General features: G+C 32.2%; 1 protein-coding gene across 1 annotated transcript; it reads left to right on the top strand.

The window, feature by feature from the left end:
* The first annotated feature begins 1,231 nt into the window (after nucleotides 1–1,231).
* Nucleotides 1,232–23,593, top strand: LOC123703077 (Down syndrome cell adhesion molecule-like protein Dscam2). Its single transcript, XM_045650956.1, has 30 exons — nucleotides 1,232–1,276; nucleotides 6,795–6,889; nucleotides 7,125–7,216; nucleotides 7,549–7,700; nucleotides 8,825–8,915; nucleotides 9,602–9,980; nucleotides 10,732–10,867; nucleotides 11,207–11,326; nucleotides 11,658–11,834; nucleotides 12,552–12,696; nucleotides 13,088–13,236; nucleotides 13,697–13,868; nucleotides 14,648–14,787; nucleotides 15,216–15,365; nucleotides 15,634–15,724; nucleotides 16,130–16,212; nucleotides 16,887–17,021; nucleotides 17,315–17,467; nucleotides 17,727–17,853; nucleotides 17,933–18,099; nucleotides 18,467–18,646; nucleotides 18,951–19,151; nucleotides 19,595–19,795; nucleotides 20,334–20,494; nucleotides 20,883–21,060; nucleotides 21,319–21,436; nucleotides 21,627–21,796; nucleotides 22,101–22,211; nucleotides 22,862–22,939; nucleotides 23,489–23,593. The coding sequence occupies exons 1-30, from the start codon at nucleotides 1,261–1,263 to the stop codon at nucleotides 23,515–23,517; spliced, it is 4,197 nt and encodes a 1,398-aa protein (XP_045506912.1). The 5' UTR covers nucleotides 1,232–1,260; the 3' UTR covers nucleotides 23,518–23,593.
* The last annotated feature ends 463 nt before the right edge of the window (nucleotides 23,594–24,056 follow it).

The raw sequence follows: 24,056 nt of genomic DNA, 5'->3' as shown, positions 1-24,056 counted from the left end.
CTAAACTGAAAAATATAATATTCTAACCGTTTATTTCGAATTGACGTGGCATCACTACATTAGTATAAAACAAAATCACTTTCTCTGTCCCTATGTCCCTTTGTATGCTTATATCTTTCAAACTACGCAACGGATTTTGATGCGGTTTTTTTAAAAGATAGAGTGATTCAAGAGGAAGGTTTTAGTATATACCTAATTTATTAGGTTTTACTCAAAGTGGGCGAAGCCGCGGGCGGTAAGCTAGTAAATAATAAACCTCAGGTTACAGTAAAGAATGCATAAGATCGGTCGATTAGTTTGATTTAAATTGTGAGCCAAATGTGTGTAATATTTAAATATTAAAAAGGTATAGATTCTAACCCTAATAAGATATTATTATCACAATGTTGTGTGTCGTCTTTTCGTAGATATTTATTTAAAGAGTTCCCTCAACGAAAATACAAAATAATTTAATGTTTTTATATTACCTACAATGTGGTTTTGTCAAATGCTTCAGCACAATACGTGTAATTAGAATAATTACAGTGTAGTTAAAATCATTAATTAAAACTTAAAAGCCACCGCTATATATAACATCTTAGTTTATGACTATTATACACGCCCCGGCTTCGCCTGTAGTACATATTTCGCAATAAAAGGTAGCCTATGTTCTTTCTCAGGGTCTAAAAATTGATTGTGCCAAATTTAATCAAAATCGGTTGAGAGGTTTAAGCGGGATAGCGTAACAGACAGACGGACAGAGTTACTTTCGCATTTATAATATGAATAATATATGTATTATAATATATAGTAGGGATCTCTACTTATGATCTCTATTCCCTACTAAGTATAATATTATTAATGCGAAAGTAACTCTGTCTGTTTGTCTCTTCTTCACATCTAAACCACTGAACCGATTTTGACGAAATTTGGTGCAAGGATAGTTTGAGATCTTAGAAAGGACATAGGATAGCTTTTATCTCGGAAATCCCATGACAACGGAAACTATGTAGGCTTTCCTTAATAACGCAGGTGAAGCCGCGGAAAGCTAGTAGATTAAAATATTTATAAGTGACATATAAAATAGTGAATAGTCAGTACTAATAAAAATATATTTTTAAATCTAAGATCTAATTAAAGTTGACCTATTTCTCTCAATATGATTATGGAAAATTTTAGAACTTAACGACTTCAGAATTTTTACCTTTGATTCCAGTAGATATTTCAATGACCTATTTTTGTTACAGGTCAACCGATGAAGCCCTTAAAAGTGCTCAATGGATGAAGTATCATAATGGTAAGGAAAATAATTAATTGTGTCACAATTATTTTTGCTAGATTCTAAATTAATGAAATGATAATTTTGTATTTTAATTTATACAATAGACTCTTGTTTTCAATAGAATTTAAAAAGTAAATACTGTTATAATCATTATGTTCTAATGCTATTTGTAACAATTACTGAACAATAAAAAGAGATATATATTTTTCTTTGTACAATAATTTTACGAATTTGCATTTTGGACTGAGTTACTTTATTACCACAATTTATACTGTGTGCATGTTGGTATATATTCATGTGTATTTAGTGGCTTATGCTTTTTTACTTTATATTCAGCTAAAAAAGTATCGCTTTATATAAAACTAGCTGCGCTCCGCGGTTTCACTCACGTGGCTCCACTTTTGTTGGTCTTAGCGTGATGATAATATTAGCCTTCCTTGATAAATGGGCTATCCAACACTGAAATAATTTTTCGAATCGGACCATTACTTCTTGAGATTATTAAACTAACAAATTAACAAACTCTTCAGTTTTATAATATTAGTGTTGATAAGCCGCTTTCTTATACAATTTTTATTTGAAAGTTACATACGATTGTCGCGATAACTTGATTTTATAAACATTTTGTAGCCAATGTGCTTCAAAATATCAGTTATGTAGCGTAATATGTATACTCAACGAAGATAAAGAGTTTCATCAAAATAATATGTTCTACACTTTTTGCGTTACGAAGGAGCAAATTGTTTATTTTTTATTAATTTTAACTATTGGAGTAACACATATTATTATATTCTAAATGCATGACACTAAAAAATCTAAAGGTGGTACTCTACAAAAATTTTCACAAACAAATTAGGTTTTACTATAATTATTAATAATTAAACTCTAGTACTTCATAAGGTAACAATTAATTAGACTACATTCACAATACGTTACACTCGATCTAAACAAGTAGCCGGCCATTGAGGTCTGCGGTCTAACTAAGGTCTAACAAGTTACAAGTACCATGTAACAAGCATTTCTGTACTCCAAATAATTGTATTCCCTATTTATAGATAAAATGTATAGTGCAAGATATTTCATAATAAATAGTTTTCAAAATATATCTATACTTTTTATATTATAAAGCTTAAGAGTTTGTTTGTTTGAATGCGCTGATCTCAGGAACTACTGGGCCGAAAAATTCTTTCGGTGTTAGATAGCCAATTTATCGAGGAAGGCAGGCTATATATCATTACACTAAGACTAACAGGAGCGGAGCCACGCGGGTGAAACCGCGAAGCGAAGCTTATGTATATTAAGTTATGTATATAGGTACTTGATATAAAAAGTTTCACTTCATAATATAAAAACAAAGTTTGCTGCCGCGTTTGTTTAGTTACGTCGTGTTATTCTATATTCTAAAAATTATATAATTTATGTAAAAGCATCTTTAAAGTGTTTCTTAAATATTTTTCAGCAAACTATTAGGTATTTTAACAATTGGTTATTGCAATTTGAATTTAAAGCAAATTTATTGCATTGCACTTTTGCATTCATTTTTAGGAGCTACATTTTCCTTGGATGAAAATATGAATACGAGCATTATGAAACTCTGGTATTTTCATTCCTTTCAAGGTAATATTCCCGGTTGTTATTTTTCAATTAGACTTAGTCGCTCGTCAAAATTTTCGTACCAACACCTAACAACCAATCAAGGCTGTTGATTGCAATCAGGCTGCGAAATTACAACCTTCATAAATGGGTAGGGTGGCCATTTTTTGTGATAATTTTGTATTAATTTTAAGTAGTTATTTTTCTACTACAAGTATGATCTTGAAGTATGCTCTTGAAGTAAATTCTGTACGTCTGGGTATTTAGTAAAACATATTATGTTTTTATTATGTTATTGTTTAGAATAATATCAATTTCCTTTCATGAGTTACAGTAGTAACTTAAAAAACAATTTTTTAATTTGTTATATACCATTTTCACTTTTATTCAATAACATGTTTTTACAGAATTTCCAATGAATTCTACACTTATAATATGATTTTTTATTAATATAGTATTTTATATGCTAATAGCTGTCTCGCTAAACGTTTTTCTGCCTCACCCTTATCATCAGGGTATGAAAAATAGATGTTGTTCGAATCTCAGACTTACCTGAAATGCACATAAAATTTCACGAGAATTAGTCGAGCCGTTTCACATGAGTATAACTTCCAATACCGTTACAAGAATATTTCATACATTATGTATTAGATAAAAGCGTTTATCTTTATTTTTTTTGTCCATAAATCTCCAAAATCATGCATTATTAAAATACATGGTCACACAGCACCCTAATGAGAATCAGCGGTCATTTAGTTAGCACCGACAGCTTGGCTGAATCACATTTGCTTTAAATTCGCTCATTTCCTGGATTTAAGAACTTTTGGCTAATCTAATATCTAATATATATTATAAAGGCGAAAGTTTGTAAGTATGGATGTATGGATGTATGGATGTTTGTTACTCTTACGCGTAAAAACTACTGAACCGATTACAATGAAATTTAGCACACATATAGAGGGTAACTTGGATTAATACATAGGATAGTTTTTATCCCGGAAATCCCACGGGAACGATGCGGGTTTTCCTTTGCAAACGCGGGCGAAGCCGCGGGCGGAAATCTATAGTGATGTAATACACACACCGGCACAATTAGCGGAACAGAAACCGATGCGCGAGAAAACCGTCTGGGATTTGAACGAATGGCAGCAGGTTCTCTTTACTGATGAGTGCAGAGTTCTTTTAAAACAGATCGATGGGAGACAGCTTATATGGAGACGCAAAGGAGAACGCCACTTACAGTCTAATTTTGAACACACAGTGGCTTATGGTGGCGGCTCGATTATGGTTTGGGGAGGGATATGTTTGGGAGTTCGCACGGAGTTAGTGATAGTCACAGGAGGGACCATGACAGCAGATCGATACATCAGAGACATTTTAGAAGAACATGTTGTACCATTTGCCCCATTTATTGGTGACGACTTTATTCTAATGCAAGATAATGCTCGTGCTCATAGTGCACAATCGGTACAGGCATATCTGAGCCACGTAGGTATACCGGTGATACAGCAGCCAGCAAATTCCCCCAATATGAATCCGATAGAGCATGTCTGGGACTTGCTAAAAAGAAGGGTTAAACCACCACCCCCCAATAATCTGAATGAACTTGGAAACGCATAACTTGAGGAGTCGGAGCAGTTGCCTCAAGAAATCATCGATAACATAATCTGTAGCATGCCCAGACGAATGGAAACCGTAATCAGAGCAAGAGGGGGAAACACTCGTTATAAATTTTGCTTTAATTTTATTGTTAAATCATTTAATGCTTACTTTTTTTATTTTTTGTGATGGTGAATAATCATCTTAAAATTTCGTAGTATTAGTAAGAACGAAGACTTTTCAAAGTCGTTGTTAAAAGATGTTAATCAATTTGTTATTTTGTGTCTAATCCCATTTTCGTCAAATATATGCGTTATTATCTCATAGTCTTACTTTTTTTTCTGTTCCGCTAATTGTGCCGGTGTGTATATATGAGAAGCTTGTATAATATTAATTGTAATAATTTATAAGAAAACTAGCTTACCGCCCGCGGCTTCGCCCGCTTTCTCTAAAACGATTTGAGATTTAAACTATCCTATCTCTCAAGTTGGATCGAACTGCACATGGTGTGCGAATTTCATTATAATCGGTTAAGTGGTTTAGGAGTCCATTGAGGACAAACATTGTGACACGAGATTTATATATATTAAGATTGTGATTAATAAACTACTGAACCGATTACAGTGAACATTTAGCACAGATAATATAACTAACTTGGATTAACACATAATATGATAGATTTTATCCCGGAAATCCCACGGGAACGGGAACGATGTGGGTTTTTCTTTGAAAATGCAGGCGAAGCCGCGGGCGGAAAGCTAGTACTTTATATTTTACTTAAATACCGTAACAACAAACATGAACCTAATAAATTTTAATATTTAGGTACCTGCCTACGATATATCATGTTATGTAAAAGGTTAACACGACGTGCGAAAACTTTTACATACTTCATCAATTAGGGAATGTATTTCTTCCCTTACCAAAAGTTGTTACAGTATGTTATGTTATGTATCTTTATTTATGTTGTTTCGGTAATTAGAGCTATGTCTTTGTAGTAATGTTTTGTCTAATGTATACAGGATGTAGTTGTAAGAGAATTATTATATTATAAACTAGCTTACCGCCCGCGGCTTCGCCCGCTTTGTCTAAAACCTAATAAATTATATACTAAAACCTTCCTCTTGAATCACTCTATCAAAAAAACTGCATCAAAATCCATTGCGTAGTTTAAAAGATTTAAGCATACAAAGGGACATAGGGGCAGAGAAACCGACTTTGTTTTATACTATGTAGTGATGATAAATTAATAAACAAATTATTATATTGTGTAATATGACTTTAACTGGAAAATGAAGTTATTAAAATCTGTAGAATATGGAGTAAAGTAATAAAATAAACCTAAACCTATTACGCTGATATGTTGTCTTCTTTTTTTGTTTCTGTGTACACTATCTTCCCAATTTTGTAATTGTATTAACTTTCTGCTTTTATTTTTTGGTTGCTTGGAAGAAATTGCTGTTAAGCAATAAAGCCGCCAATTGCTTAGTATAATATCCTGATTTTGTCAAACTTTGTGTGTGCAATAAAGAGTATATAAATAAATAAATAAATAAATAAAGTAATACTATGCTGTAGAACCTTTACGGCGATTCAAAATATATTTTATCAAATTGTTTAGAATGTACTATCAATTGATTCAGCTAGTAAAACAAATAAAGGTTGGTTGATAATAGCTTGAAATGATATAAAATCTACTGCTGATGAAAATAATTTTATTTAATTATGTAAAACTGTGTTTCACTAAATTATGTAAAACTATGTATCAAAAATTGTGTATCACTCTTAAGTGTGCCTTCTGTGCTGTTTTTCTTTTAGAATAAGTTTTGTTTGTATTTTATGTATTTTAACGCACACAATAAAGAGTTTAAACAAGAAGCTTATATCTAATACACTGGAGATTTCAGTATGAACATTTAACTTGTAACAAGACAAGTGATAACTGCGTTAAAAACAACCGACTTCAAACTTGCACTTGCAAAATTTACAAATACCTACAGACAAAAATGCTCATAAAATAAAAACTACTGGGCCTATCCGAATAAAATTTTTATGGGACCAATTCGACACCATCCCGCATCGAACAAAAAAAGAATCACGTAAATCGGTTCAGAAACCTCGGAGTAATCGGTGTACATACATAAAAAAAAAAAAAAATATACCGGCCGAATTGATAACCTCCTCCTTTTTTTTGAAGTCGGTTAAAAATATGACATTGAATGACGCCTGTATGTTTTTTATCCCTTTCACACCTAACTTGGTAACCCCCACAGAAATATATTGTGTAGTGTATTAGATATAAGCTTCTTGAGTTTAAATAAAAAATAAACAAAACTTTTAGATGCAAAGAGAAGAATCTTCAAACGAAGCCTGACAGATGGGAGAGTGATGATGACTCAGCACTTTACTGAAAGAACATTGACTCCAGGTGGTGATGTAAGTAAAACGTTTTAATTTAAAATAAATTATTATATGTGTTCATTTTTATGAAAAATAATGTAGGCTTGCCAAATTTTATCTTCCTTCATTTTTAAAGTTTCGTCTTTCCCTGATTCAATAACAACTAATTTAACATTAACGCCTTTATTTAATTAATTAATTGTACTATTATTATGACAGCTTAAAAAAATACCCTCATTTATGAAAATCTATTAAATTGTGCTGATTATAGATCAGTATGCAATGTGCAGCAACAGCAGACAGACCACCACAGTTCGTTTGGCAGCGAGATGGCCTTACTGTGTCCACTAGCACTGACCCAAGGTAATGTGGTCCTTATTTATTTGCACATTTCAGTCATATTCGAAAAGCTTAAATTATTTTTTAAACAATACATTTAAGTAAAATTTAACTGAGTCATAAAAGTTATTTCAAAATACTCCAACAATAGACCTAAGAAAGATCCTGAAATTTTATTGATCGATAAAATAAATCTAAATCTAAATAACAGATAAAATGAAATAACTAGTCATCAATTTAAATTCAAATTTTAAATCGTAGATGTTAACAATATGTAATGACGATTCGAAAGTGCTTCTAAAAGAAGTCTAATTGAATAGATAAATGTTTAAGTTTGAGTTTGAATTTCTCTATAGATATTCATTAGGACAAGTCATGAGAGCTGATGGTACCGTACTGGCTCAACTAAATATATCAAGAGTGAGGGTAGAAGATGGTGGACTATACTCTTGTATAGCGAAGGAAGGTGAACATGTGGCTGTTCATGAGAATCGACTGGATATATATGGTAAGACTGACAATCTTAACAAAGTAGACAGAGTAAAAAAAAGTGACTAAAGTATTAAAAAGGTAAATGTACGGAGAATTAAATGCAGTCACAATTTAAATAAAAGAATATAGAAAGAAAGAAGAAATACATTTATTTCAACCTAAGATTTCAACACACAACAAAGTATCAAAAAGCAATAAAGATATTAAAAAACAGTAAATATATTATAAATAAGATATTCTGGGCAGGATGGTACCATTAAAAATTACTGACTGTAATATTTCCTTGAATTTAAGATACCCAATGTAGTAGGAGTTCATTTGTTATACTTTTGCCATAATATTTCCTCGATTTTGAAATCAATCTGCTATTAATACAATGCTTCTTAGTTATAGATGTTTTACTCTACAATTCATACAAATTTCGGAATAAGATCGTAATTATCTTTCTCTGAATTTTCAATTCTCGTCCTATAAGACCCTCCACTTTAAGATTCAAGGATAATTATTAGTAGGTACAAAAAAGCTTCGTACTTCTGAAAACAATATTTCAAATTGATTGCGATTATCACATTGTAAGCGTTCCAAACAAAAACAACCATTAATTAAGGGTGCTATTAATAAATCAATTAAATCTACGAAAAACAACGAGCAAATTTCTTTGAATAGGTCCATTATTAGCTTATAATGAGGTTGCTTTCTTTATATTTTCTTTTATGAACAAAAATATATTTATTTGGGGTTCACCTGATGATAATTCATGAGCATTTATGTATTAACATTGTTAAAACCATTAAGTGTTTTAAAAAGGTCGGGATATTGAAGAATTTACAAGAAAAGTCAATGACAATGAGGTGCCTCTACCAATACTTAAAAATATAAAACATTATTATATCCCTTAGGGCTGATTTTTCAATCCTTGGTTAAAACTTACTGTATTTGACAGTGTACAATTAGTGACATTTTAATATTATCGTGTAATACTTTATTGGACGGATGAGTTTTAACCAAGGATTGAAAAATCGGCCCTTAGTAGCATTTACAATTTACATGTTAGTATTTGTCTGTAGGTTATACTTAGTATAGTGCGGTTTTGGCTCATTCGTCGAAGTGTGCTCGACTTATAATGTTAATTGGTTTTAGGTCCACCATACATAAGAGCGCTACCTTCAATTAAGGTACAGAGTGGGGAAACGGTAAATCTAAGATGTCCGTATTATGGATATCCTATAAGGTAAAGATATTATTGATGCTTTAATGCATATAACTAACTAATAAAATTATGACATAATATTATAGTAAAATGCTAAAATATGTAAACTCTAACAGTCGTTAAATATTTTCTGTGCTTTCGACTTTATTTTGTTGAATATTCGCGTGCTCTTAAGTTTTAGTATTTCTGTAATTTTGGGCATTTTCTAATGTTTCTCTTTCATAAAATCTTTTTCCTGTACACAATATAAAAATTAGTTACATCAGTCCACACATGCCGTGACCAAGAGAAATAGGGTTTCATTTCATATAGAGATTATTTCCTTTTGTCACGTTTTCATTATATCGAGTTTCGTTGCCACGATGGTTCAATGAATTCACATTTGCACTCCACTCACACTTTGCTAGGCCGCAGAAAATTGAATTTATGCGTGACAAAATGCCTATGTCACGCTCCAGTATATTTGCGTTAAACAAGTTTGGGAAGTATATTAAAATTCATGTCGCTTTATTTTCAATTATAATGGTATTGCCCTATCTATTTAACGTTAGTTTTATTGAAAAGGATGTATCATTATTTTAAATTTTTAATACCTGTACCGACCGACCTACATTGTGTTAGCTATTTTTCGTCCCTTTAAAAGAAATAAAAACGTTTAATATAACAGTAATTTTGTTTAATGGTTTCATCCATAAAATATGTTACAGTAAAATAGACTGGGAATTCAAAGGCAAAACAATAAGTTCGGACAATCTTTTCCAAAACCGTTACAAGCGCAGCCAACATAAGAAAAAGAAAACGCGCCGCAGTGTTACCAACATACACGGAATTTTGAACATTCCAGAAGTGAATAAAGAAGAAAACGAAGCTTCTTACACATGTATAGTGACTAGTCCTTCAGGTGAAATGGCTAGACGTACATTTGATATACAGGTTATAGAAGCTCCTGTATTAGAGGACCTTTTATTTGGGAATAATCTTCAAGAAGGACAAATTGTGAATATCTATTGCAATGTGAGAAGTGGTGACTTGCCTATACATTTTGAATGGCTTAAAGATGGGAAACGAATTCCTAGTAGTTTAAAGGTAAGCAATAATTAAAGTAGATAATATTCATTTTAATACAAAAAAAGACGTGTGTCACTCGGGGACTGGGGCGGTTGCGCTATTGCATGCTATGCCTTCAAGCCACACCTCCGCCCGTCGGAGTGGGGAGCGTGAGGTTTTTTCGTTACGGAATTTCTCGATTCGGTCCCCGCGCTCAAGGCCCGCGATAGAAGCTATGCAATAGCTTAAAAATCTTGGTTCGTGAACGTTTATTACGTAGAATGCAAGAAAATTAGTATTAAAAACAATTCAGTATCAATAACCGTTGGAATAATTTTCTGGAATGAATTGTACCTTATAATAAACAGCTATAAGCAATTTATTCTACGATAGTTTGAGACTGCTGAAGCCAAAGTTTACTATGCCGCGTTTTTCTTCTAATTGCTTTAGCTATATACAATAAGTTTGTTAAATTGAAGTATTGTGTGGCTTTATTACGGTGTATAGGTAATTGAAGAGTGTTTTTTCCGGTGGTTTTCCCTAAAAAATAAAAAATACCTTATTTTTATGGTAATTATGTTCTTCTTGACCGAAATTCGGCCTTCACATTTGTCAATTCCAACTGCATTTTTCTACACATATCGCGATGAAACATACCTACTCTCTTACACTATTCCGCTATGTAATGTGGAAACAATAATTTAGTGTGTAGAAGGCGCATTATGTATAATATTATTTTAACGAAAAGATGACCTACTGCCTAGTAACAAAGATAATAATTTTTCAACAGGTGGTTGAACGCAGTTCTGAGCTCTTCAGTGCTCTAGTGATAAAACGGGTGTCTTTAGAACATTGTGGTACTTATACATGTGTTGCCACTAATCATGTTGCTACTGTTAATAAAACTACGGAATTATATATTAAAGGTAAGCTAAATACGATAAATTAGATATAGGAATTCAAAAATACAGACGAATAGAAACAATTCTTAGGACCAATTTTCTCTACTTTATATTTATAGATTTTATTCTCTATTCTTGTTAAAAGTGAGACAGTAATTTATAAATGCAAGCGTTTTCCAGTATCATATCATCATGTTTGATGATATAGGTATTTGAAATTTGGTTTATTTGATTCTTTTGCTGGCATTATTATATGGCGAAGAACTTGGTCAAATTCCACATAATAATCCATGTTTTCTACTCTTTGTAATTTTTATAAAATGTTTTATATCATTAGGTACATTATAATTTTCCTTTATACAGTGGCACCAAAATGGTTAGAAGAGCCGTCCAATTCCTCATTGCTTCTGGGCAGACGAGGCACCGTCTCTTGCAGCGCGAGCGGTTACCCTAAACCTCAAGTGCATTGGATGAAGAAAGATGGTAAGAATACCATGTTTCCTTAAATTTATTACCCGTGGCAATATTGTGTGTGTAAAATTAAAATTAAAATTGAAATCGAAATAAAAAACACTTTCGTAGGATATAAAGGACATTTAGTAATTGCATAGAAAAAAAACAAGTTTTAATCATAATATATCTTTACTTCACAATTTGATCAGGAAACAGGAATTAACGGTCTTAACAAATTTAGTAACAAAGCCGTTAATATTATTTTTGTTAATTTGTTAGATACCTTTATAAAACTAATTTAAAGAACAAAATACGTAATCAGGTATGTACGTTTTTCTGAAGATTGATTTTGTGTTTCTAGCTATTCTGGGAACATGGCAGCCAGTACTAGAATTGGCTGGTGGTGGGATACTAAGTCTAGCAAATGGGACTCTAGTTATAGATGAAGTGTCGCTGTCAGACGAAGGGTTATACTCTTGTAACATCGAAAATGGCGTCGGCACACCGCTCAGCAAGACCATTTGGATCTCTGTGAATAGTTGGTATTAATCTTCTTAAATTTTAATAATTATTATTTATTAAACAACACAAAAAATGTACCTTCTATATTAATATTTAAAAAAATTGAAGAATAATGAATGTCAGAATTAAGTTATAATTAATAACTCGAAAAGTTTACGAAGGAAAGGAGATCTTGAATTTAATATGTTGTTTAAACAATAATCGTTCTAACATGTAGTGAAATCCGTTATCATTATTTATTCAGCAGTTTTAACTGCTTACCTAAATCATTAATTAATTTTCTTTATTATTTTTCAATTTTCCTTGAATATTTTGTTATATTGTTCTATACTACTTCTTATCTCAAGCATTACTAAAACTTAATGAAGCAGCACATTTCACTGAATCATTGGTATAAAATTGACTAATTCCACCCTTTTTTTTAATTCTTTTTTTTTCAAGGGACTTTGTCGCTTAGTGACCACGTCGTCCCGTAAATTTTATTAACAATCAACACTTAAATATAAAAAATATAAATACAAACTACAGTAAACAATACAATCAATTTTGTAATCCAACATCGGTCAGTCTGACCAGCACCCGTACCTCTGCCGACGAGAATGAGAATGCTGTTCACACAACCGACATTGTTAATACAGCGGAAGATATCATTTTGTTGTCTAAATTGCGCGTTCCGAACACACTCCTGAAAATTCCACCTACCTCCAATCATAAGGCTAATCTTCTTCTCTAGAACCTGTTCATTTCGCTGCCCCATCATCAAATATCACCTCTCGTTTGGGACAGTCAGCAAGCATCGAATGTAACGCTCTGGGTGATCATCCTGTAACAATTCAGTGGATTAGACATGGACATACAATGGATTTACATTCTCTTAGGTAAGGTTTTACCAGACATGTAAATCAAAGATCCTTTAATAAAAAGGATATAAATGTGGCAGTTCAGAAATTGATTGCAGTATCCAGAAATTAATAAAGAGGAAAATATTAAGGGAAAATAATGAAACCAATAAAAAAATATGATATAAAATGGTGTTTTAAAAACTTTGGCCAAGTTTCGGCGAAGAATGCGTTTATCCCGTCTTGTAAAACTGATAATTAAAATTTTTGTATAAGATATTGCTCTTATTTCTGAAGATGAATTTATTTTAAAATGATAATGATAATTAATTAATGTACTGTACTAACATAGTAATTAATAAATTAATAACAAGTGGATAAATGAATTTGAAAAGCTTTAACAGCGGAATTATTTGTAACTATCCTATAGGTGGAAGCTATCAGAAATAAAAACAAACTCTGGATTGTCGAGCACAATCAATATTCAATATGCTGAAGCCAGCGATGGGGGCTTATACCAGTGCAGAGCAAGTAATCCCTTTGGCGCAGGCACTTATAACGTATACCTCACTATTTTAGGTAAGACCCTTGAGTAATTATAAGTTACTATTTCATATAGAAAACTGGTAAAATTATTTTTGTACACTTTATATCTTTGAATTATTGGCACGTGATAATAAAAGGAAGTGACTCATATTTGTTTATAAATGTTATGTTGGAATAATATGAAATCTTTTCATATCTATTTCGTGTTTATCCGGCAATTCCGGACTAAAGAAAGATCTTTTTAAGCGTGTAAGTATTTTTGTATATCCACCTCTATCTATACCTACTTAATATTATAAAGCTGAAGAGTTTGTTTGTTTGAACGCGCTGATCTCACGAACAACTAGTCCGATTCGAAAATTATTTCGGTGTTAGATAGCCCATTCATCGAGGAAGGCTTTCTCATTTATCACGCTAAGATCAACAGGAGCGAAGCAATGCGGGTAAAACCGCGGAGCACAGCTAGTCTGTTCTAAAATTCAAAACCTTCCAGAACCACCCACCCCTCCATCAGAACTACGAGTGGATTCCGTCCAGTCCCGGACCGCCACGATATCATGGAGACCAAACGATCGAATCGCCGCACACCAGTATACAATACAGTATGCGCTTGCGCATACTGCTGATGTTAGATGGGAGCTTGGTAGCACGTTTAATATTTCTAGGTAAGTCTTTTTAAAACATTTCTTCTCCATTTTTTTAAATCTATAAGGCATAACCACAAAAACATAAAAGGTTAGCCGTTAAAGCCAGCCATTTTAAAAGCTTATCTTTTTATAAATCGATTTTCATGATGTGCAGTTCAGTATGATAAGCTTTCTATGCTATAATTCGCTTCATGTTTTGTATTTGACTGCAACGAAAAAAGAATTGAAATGCTGTAATACTCTAAGTTCACGTTTTAGCTATTGTAACACACTGTCAACAAATATTGAAGTCCTTACGTGGTTAAAAGTGTAATACTGTCTTTATTTTGTACATAATAATATTCTATTTATATTTTTGTAGAATTTTTGAGAAATCTGTTCTTAAAATAAACTATATAACTTGATCCCTAAATGGGCGTTGAGATTAATAAAATTAAGACGTTGCCTAAAAACCAAAGATTAACCCCGTTTCTATGCCTACGCTTTCTTCGAAACTATTTTTAAACTTTTTTGGTATCTTATTATATTATCTATTTCTTCCATTGCCCTTTGTTATTATAGGTAGGCGTTATATTATTATTAGTACCTAGTATTATATTATCTGTGACAACACTGAAATAAATTTTCAAATAGCGTTTCTTGGTTTATTTTATCTAATATTCATCTACCTATAATACTTATCTAGTCACTCGCTTCGTCTTCGTTCGGTGTTTAATTGACTAATTTCCAAAAACTAATTTATTTAAATAACGGAATAAAAATGTGATAGAAAGCAGTAAAACGTTCTATTAACACAGTAAGGAAAACGAGCTTCGCCAGTCTTTCGACCTACAAAATCTCCGACCAGCAAGTGGGTACGCCGTCAGAGTGGCCACCGTCAACCAGGTTGCTGTCAGCAGATTCACTGAACCAGTGCATTTGACTACACAGGAAGAACGTAAGATAATTTATATGTAGATACAGAAATATACGTAAAACATTGTATTTGTCCTTTTACTCAGCGTTGGACCTTGCCAATCCATTCAAAACATTGAGGAGTAAATTGAAGAGATTTCGGCTTCCATACATAATTTTTAAACGCTGTATAAACCGGTCTGAACTTATATCAATTGTAAAACTTGATTCTACAAGTTTCCTTTTCAATTTCATTGTTACGCACTTTCCGTAATTGACACAATAGACAATTAAATTAATCCGTATAATATCCAAAGTATATAACCAAATTAAATCCACACCATGATTTGTTTTGAATGAAAAAATAAATATTTACTCTTTATACTAATAGCCATTTTAAAAGCACCTACAAATCCAACAAATTTTCGTTTTACTATGACGTTAACAAACTAATTTATTATTACTAAACAGCACCATCAGCTCCACCACAACACATTCGAGTCACACAGACAGATGAGCCAGGTGGTCTACATGTATTGTGGGCGGCACCAGATATTCTGTCACAAAACGGTCACATCACTGGGTATCATGTTAAGGCAGTGCCGCAGAATCTGGGACCAAGTAGGTTTAATTTCTATTGAGACGCTAATCCAGTAAATTTATTGCAATGAGTAATTTAGATACCAATGCAACCTTTTTAATTTTCAAATACTTGTCCATTTTGTACCAAATACATAAATTATTTTCCTAATTCTGTAGAACATTTTGAAAAATAGAAGAAGAATAAAAAATGGCATTTTTATTAGACTTTTCAAAATAATTCGAAACATATTATACTGATTTTATACCGAGGGTAGTGATAATACACTAATTGAAATATTTATTATAGTAATTGAAGAAACAGACACTAGAGTAATAAAGGTTTCCCACCAAAATGGAAGACAAGAAACTACAATAAGCGGATTATTGAAAAATACAAGGTAAGCCCAATGTATTTTAACTAAGCTTTACAAAATGATCATTCTAAATTTTACTCTGGCATCTAAATCTCTAATTTCAGTCCGTATTTAATTTACTTTCATTAAATTATCAAAAAATTATTCTATTCTTTTAAAAATATCTCATTATATCGACCTATAAATATGTCATGTCATGTCAAATTAAAGAAAACTTCGTTAGTTCTAATGTGGTTCTAAGAGCTAGTGCGCAAGAGTAACTTTTGTCTCCGCAACTATTTTGTCTCTCCCATCAACTCTATGGGCTAGTAAGAAAGTGCGCGCACGTAGCGACGCAACTCCCCGTACAGTTGATGGGAGAGACTTTAATAGTTGCGGAGACAAAATTTGCTCTTGCGCGCTATGTCTTAGTTAATCGATTAATTTCAGATACGCTGTTTCAATATCAGCATTCAACAGCGCTGGAGCAGGACCATTCTCTTCACCCGTATTCCAAGAAACTAGAGAAGGAGGTCAGTTATATATTATCAATTAAATATTTCCTGGAAAATCGTACCTCATTTATTTGGAGAGTGTAATATTATCCTTGCCCGAAAGACCTATAAAAAAGTATCTTTGGCATAAATGTTATTCATCGAAACTTTTCCCTTTTATCAATCGATTAAATTTTTTATTAAATTGATTAAAGATAAAAAAGTACAATATTATTTATTTATTTATTTATAATTAAACGGTATTAACACAAACAAGTGATAACTGCGTTAAAAACAACCGACTTCAAACTTGCACTTGCAACATTTACAAAATACAGACAAAAATTGCTCATAAAATAAAAACTACTTGGCCTATCCGAATAAAATTTTTATGGGACCAATTCGACACCATCCCGCGTCGAACAAAAAAAGAATCACGTAAATCGGTTCAGAAACCTCGGAGTAATCGGTGTACATACATAAAAAAAAACATACCGGCCGAATTGATAACCTCTTTTTGAAGTCGGTTAATTACATTAATTATAGCACATCACATAAATTATATTACATAACGTGAACAAAAAAAAAATCAAATAATGTACAATTTATAAATAACAATAATCGATTGCTAGTAATAATAAAAATACTATATATATTTCCTTCATTTTACTCTATTGTTCCATCATCAATAGTATTTATTATTCTTTTATTAGCTCCCGAAAGTGCACCATCTTCAGTAGAATGTACTGCAGTGTCTTCAACATCATTACGAGTTGGTTGGCAGCCGATCAGTACTCCACGACACGGGACTGAAATAGCAGGATATACCATTATTTATGGTACTGAAGGTACGTGGTTTTTTTGACTCTGAATAAGGAGTTTTATTTTTTGCAGTGTTCGATTTTACGGGAGAAATAAGCGATAAGCAACAATTAAAGTATCTTTACGAATTTTCTCGTCGCTTAGTGTTCGAAACGCTGGGATTAATAAAATATTTAAAAAAATGTCTGTAGTTGGGATGGGATAATTGTTTAAAAATACGTGTAAAGTAAAGTAAAGTAATTGAGATTTTTCTTACATTTTAAAAATCAAGACACAAACATATTTCTCTTCACCAGATAAACTAAGATCTTTGTTTCAGATACCGATTGGCAGAATCAAACTTCTTTACACACGGAGCAATATATTCAGAATCTGTTAAAATATACAAACTATACAATCAAAGTTGCAGGATTTTCTAGTTATGGTGTTGGACCGTTTTCATATCCTATTGTATGCACTACGTTACAGGATGGTAATTAATTCCTTCTTAACTACAATTGTTTTCCGTAAATAATTTGATATTATGATGATTTTTGCTTTCAAACTATTAAAATTAATCAAATGTAACCGTTCTTTATTCAAAATACCTATTCATTTTGGTGATATGTAAATAAGTTACTCAAATTTTTTGAAAGTTTTTTCACTTTGGTATTCCACAAGGATCAGTATTTGGTCCACTATTATTTCCTAGCTTGTCTATATTCATAAAAAATCTTTCTTATTTTATACAGTACCAAGTCCTCCAGCAGATATAAAAGTTCTAGTACTTTCACCGACATCACTGCTTATAAGTTGGAAGCCACCGGATCGTCCAAATGGTGAAATTATATACTACACTGTTTATGTGAAGCCCGTAGGGTAAGTTATATGTATAAATTAAAAAAAATACCTATTGTGCGACCATTGATAGAATTATAATTTTTATTGTTGTATTTAGGGGTTCCGGTGAAGCAGTAATGACACAGAAAGTAGAAGCAAATCGCAACACAGCTGAAGTGAAAGACTTAAGTACTGGACGTACTTATGAAGCCTGGGTATGTGCCTCCACACACGTTGGAGAAGGGAGGGCTAGTAAACGACTCACACAAACACCAACGCATAGAGGTAAGATTAAAAGCAAAATAAATTGAGTAACTACATGCAATATGGGAAAATATGAGAAATAAAATAAGAAAGGAAATCTTTAAAAAATCATTCCTAGACCTTTACATATTCTTTATTCACATGCTACAACGTTAAAGAAATAAGATAAAGATTCCTACATTTTTTATATCTTCTTCCTTACCTGTCAATTTATCTGAAACATTGAAGTGGTGTAGTAATTTTCATAAAATTAAGCATTCAGAAGCCGCGGGGTACATAAAAAAAGATTATTATCTTTTAGCAATCTTAATAAATAAATATAATTATGAATTTGAATAAAAATAAATTATTTCATTTGCTAGTTCTAAAGCCATTGTTATCAATACAGTTGTCGCGGGAGTATCATCATTAGGAGGCACGGTATCAGTAGGCGCCGGTTCGTCCCTCCTGTTGCGGTGCGCGTGTGTGGGCTCGCCCGCCGCGCGCACCGTGTGGTACCACAACCACAACATCATCACGCACCATCCCAGGTTCACCAGGAACCATGATGATACTCTGCTTATTAACAGTAAGTGTATAGTTGTCTTTATTTAGTATCGCTTATTATATTTTTGTTATATTTATTCTTTAGTCAATAAATTCATCGTTAGCAGGTATTTGATGCTTTAAGATTGAATAATCAACTTCTCTGACTTAATAATTATTGTCTTTAAATTTTGATAAAATGATATTGTGTACTTGTTAGCTTGTGTCATAGGTGTTCTGTCTTTTCTTCTTTTTTAGCATATACAATCTTATAAAACATTATAAAATAAAATAACTAGATTTCGAAGAAACTTTAAACAAACTTATTGATGATATCATTGTTACAGATATAGACGAATCTCTAAGTGGTAATTATACATGTCTAGCAAAGAATTTGTACGGCTCAGATTCTGTTAAATACACAGTTGTAGTTCAGCCATTACCAGACTCTCCTATACTTAGAGCTACACCATACAAAGACTCTATTTTAGTTGAATGGGAACAACCGCACTATCCGACTATGAATAGAACTTCGATACAGAAAATATGTGAGTAAATTTGATATTACGTTTTCATTTCATTTTGTGGTAGTCAGATAAACTTTAACGCCCACTCTTTTTCCAAATGGCTCGTGAAACGATACATTATATTTTATAGTACAAGATCCCACCGTGATTCTTGCGTTCATAGTTTTTTTGATGAAACGATTCCAAAAAATCGATGTGAAAAATTTCAATTAAACGTGCTTGTGGCCAAATTTTGACCGGTAATCTAGTCGATATAATATATTATCCTAATGATAAATATACAAACAATTTTGATTTCATCAAAAAAACTATGAACACATTAATCCTGCGGTGGGATCTTAGACTATTAACATACTATAGTCAGTTTCATTATTAATAATTAAAAATAATTTCTAATTATTATCCTACAAACCACTTATATTTGCTACTTAATAAATTTCAATTTTATGATGTTTTATTTGTAGCCTATAGTCTAACATGGAAGGAAGCGAATGGTCCATGGCAAGAAGCCTGGGCGCATAATGAGTTACCAAACTTATCTAATACACAAAAGCACACATTATCCGGGCTTAAATGTGGAACCAAATATTCTGTAAGGATAACTGCGACGAATAAAGTTGGCACATCACAGCCTGCTTATATGGATGTAAATACTTTGGGTAGTGGTAAGTATTTATTTTGTACTTTTAAAAATGTATTAGATTTAAACCAACGTACTTATTTGTGTGGTTATTAAGTTCTGAATTTGATTTCATAGTCTCCAATAGTATGGAATCGAAACAATGAGTCTTTTTTTTTTCTTATAATTATTCGAATCAGAAAGCAAAATGGATTTGACCCGCGTTACACGTTTATCCGTGGCGACATTTTGATCCTTAAGTCGCTTACGAACCCACGTCATTTGGAATTTATTCTAATCGGCTCACACTTCTAACTCGGATTTACCACAATGATAATAATTATATTACTACGGACAAATTCCAAGTTTTAGGAACTTTTTTCTTATTATCTAACACCCGCATAGTTCCCATTTCCGTGGGAACTATGTAAAGAAATCCTATCCTTTTTCAATTCTTAAACTATCAGTACAACAAATTTCATCTAGATCACTTCAGTGGTTCAGGCGTGAAGAAGAGACAGACAGAAAAATTATTTTCGCATTTATAATATTAAGTAGGGATTAAATCATCACACGTTTTACAGTACCAATACCACCATCGTCAAACGAATGGTTATGGAGTAACAGTTCCCATATTTACATTCAATTGGCTGGTTGGGAGGACGGTGGTTGTGACATGCGCGCTTGGGACGTTGAATATCGTACCCTTGGGTCGCGGTTGTGGAGTAGAGCTAGGAATACACTGGTAACTGTATATTGATAGTACCCTGAGAAATTTATGAATTGTAGTATATTATTGTTTTTTTAATTATTGTAGCTACTATTAGGCCAAAAAATAGTTATTATTAAGTATTTTGAACTATTATTTCTCTTCACGTTGACAAAAAATACATCAAAATATCTTTGGTAATTGACTTTTATTTCTGAAATCATCAGAGAAAAAATATTATGTAACATATTTTAAACGATTTTATTGTTATTCTGGATATAATATGTTCTATTTAAATTACTGCAACTCAACTTAGGACGTCCAGAATACCTGAATTCACATTTTCACCCAAAATTGAAAATTTGATAAGTCTTAAGGATTTACGACTCCACCGTCTCAATTCAAAGTAACCTTATTTCGACAGACGTATGCGGATACAAGTTGGAATCTGCCCCTGTACCAAGCTCCTAGCTACCGGTCCAGTTCGTTTGCGATATCGGATCTGTTGCCTGGAACGTGGTACCAGATCCGTATTATTGCTTCGAATGAAGCTGGCAGTGTTAGCAGCATTTATAATTATGCTACCAAAAACTTGGATGGCAGTAAGTATTTTCTTCTCTTTGTCTTTTTTCAACGTATCTATTTTGTCAATGAATTCAGTTTCAAGGTCAGTTTGATTGTTGATTGATGATTTTTTGAGAATTTAATTTTGTTTGAGTTTGATTGTTGAATTGTTAATTCGATTGATTTGATTTGACTAGATATTAATATAAGATATCTTCGGATTGTACTCTTTGTCTTGTAGATTTTGTTTGATCAAAAATAATAATTATTATTAAATGGAGTTAAATCTATTTTAGGTGAAGTCGGTCCACCATCAGAGATGTTTGACTTGAATATGTTTGTAATAATATTCAGCTCTGTGCTGCTATTGGTATGCCTTGTTTGCTGTGTGTATATTCTATTGAAGAGACAGAGGTATGAAAACATTTTAATAATTATGATTTATGATATTTACGTAATAAAGAAGGAAGTAACAATAAGAGAATGTTAATAATGTTGCTATAACGTGTTATGTCTGTGTCACAATAGTGCCCAGTGACTGATAAAAATGTGATTTTCTTTTTATTTCCTTTTTCAAGTAGTAAAATCAAGAATTTCTTCGCAGAAACGGTAACTTCACTCAATACAGGGATTCAATAACAATAGACAATAAATCAGAAAGTAACATTACCACCAATAATTCTCATGGCAATTTAGCTGCGAAAGAAAATGCTCTGAACGCACAAAATAGGATCTACAGCACACCAATACCAGTTAGAAATAATAGTAAACATGGTAAGTTTTTTGCTTTTCTAACATCATTTTCAACCTCGATGTAATCATCATCCTCAACTTCATCGGTAACCTCGTCCCCGTCGTTGTCATCATCATCAACCCCTTCATCTTTGTCCTTAACCACAGTATTACTCTCTTCATCAGCTTTATGGTCATTATCATCAATTCTTATTCTTGTGTTGTATCAACATCGTGAATATCATTATTATTTTACATTCATTTATTAACGAGTTTTAACGAGAATTATGTTTTTTCTTTATTAATGCTAGTACCTTATCAAATGTTGGTGTTATCTTGAATACAGAACTATACGAAATAAGTCCATACGCCCAGTTCGCGGTTGGCTTCAGAACTTTTGGACATGTCGACAACCAGGATCCACCGAACAGCCACAAACACAAATACTGTGATACAGGTATAAAAGGCTTAATAATTAACACGCTCTTATTAGTTTCACTTGTATGTTTGTATGTAACATCAGTCATTCATTTACTGTCATACACATGACTGCTCGAGCAGTCGAGACCGATTCAAGCCGTCAACTGCGCGGTTGGTAGTGACAGCTCAAGCAGTCAACGACCGACCGCTCGAGCAGTCCGTGAACGTCGCTCAGCCGTTACCTGCTCGAGCTGCAGGTGTACAACCGCTGTATAGTTCACCGCGCAGTCGTGGCTACAAGCAGTCGGTCTCAACTGCTTGAAGCAGTCGTGTACGGCCGCTTTGACTCGATTTTGATCCACTTTATGGGCTTCTATTTGTTTTTGTTGTTTCTGTTGTTTTTTATGGAGATTTATTTCAAACTTTATACACTTATCAAGGATCGGTGATAATACAAAAGTTTGTTTAAAGAAGTTTTGTTGAAAGCAAAGTAGGAATTTCTTTCCTGAAAGTTTGATATTTTATGATCTTTGTGCAGATAGATGGTGAGACTATTTGATTTGACTTCAATGTATATTTGTTCTGTGGCTTTGTCTGTTATTTTATTTAAAAATCTGAATATTTACAAAGTTCTTGATATATGATAACTATAACTATTTAGATTTAAGTAATACATGTTTTTTACAGAAACGAGTTTTCAAATGTGTTCAGAGTGTGAAGATAGTGATACCATATCAAAATACAGTGGAAGTAAATGTTCCAGAGGTAAAGAATAAATAAAGTTTATTTAAATAGTATCTCTATATATTTTTAATGCATATGTAAATTTTAAAATAAATTGGAAACATTAATGTTGAATCACATTATAGGATAAACAAATTTTAAATTTTATTTTGTGTGAAATATAAAGTACCTGATGTCTGATTTCCACCGTACATTGTATAAAAGAAGATATTGTTTTTCCAGTTTATTTAAAAACTTTTACTCTTTTGATTTGATTTTAAAATTATTAGATACTAGCTTTTCGCCTGCGGCCTCGCCCGCGTTTTCAAAGAAAAACCCGCATAGTTCCCGTTCCTGTGGGATTTCCGGGATAAAACCTATCCTATGTCCCGGGGTAAAAAGTAGCCTATGTCCTTTCTCAGGTATCAAAATATCTCTATACCAAATTTCATGCAAATTGGTTCAGTAGTTAAGGCGTGATTGAGTAACAGACAGACAGACAGAGTTACTTTCGCATTTATAATATTAAGTATGGATTATCTTTTCTCTATATTACCCCATTCTTCTGAAAAATAACCTTTTTACTTACAGAGACGTGTAGAACCCCACATCATAGGTAGCTAAGCGAGAAAATACCAAAAATTATGAATAGGAGGAAAAACTGAACATAAACCTACTTATTCTGTAAATCAAGGTAAACTATACACTAGAAACTTCTTACAATTTTTTCAATAGCCATTTTCATTTAATGTAATCAATATTAATTTGTACGAATGTTTAAATTAATTTAAAATAAATGTATGCCTACAAAGTCTCTACCGGTAATAAAGAAATCGTAAAAAACCCCATATTAAAAAATGTTTTCGAGTAAGGTAAAGCCAAAATCAAGCGTTTTTTAATCTGCAAGAAATCTCTTTTGCATTTTATTCGAAAAAAACATCTTCGTCAGTACAAATTTTATTCAAATTTGATTTTATTACAGGTTTCACTGCGGACATAATAAATAGATTGATCAAATAGGTATTCATCTAAATTACTAAATTTTATGTGGAAATATAATAAATCATAGTATTGTGAATGAAATAATTTGCTCAGTATTGATAAAAGGGGTTTGGAATTATGCTCATAGATGCTCAAAAGTATTAGAAATATGTTTTAA

The sequence above is a fragment of the Colias croceus genome, chromosome 25 (assembly GCF_905220415.1).
Source record: "Colias croceus chromosome 25, ilColCroc2.1".
Taxonomy (NCBI): Eukaryota; Metazoa; Arthropoda; class Insecta; order Lepidoptera; family Pieridae; genus Colias; species Colias croceus.
Note: the sequence above shows the minus strand (reverse complement) of the source record. Positions and strands in the feature narration are given on the sequence as shown.

Coding starts and splice junctions, on each gene's coding strand:
- LOC123703077 (XM_045650956.1), top strand. Junction 8,916..9,601: donor TATTATGGATATCCTATAAG/GTAAAGATATTA, acceptor AATATGTTACAG/TAAAATAGACTGGGAATTCA. Junction 11,835..12,551: donor CATTTGGATCTCTGTGAATA/GTTGGTATTAAT, acceptor CTTCTTCTCTAG/AACCTGTTCATTTCGCTGCC.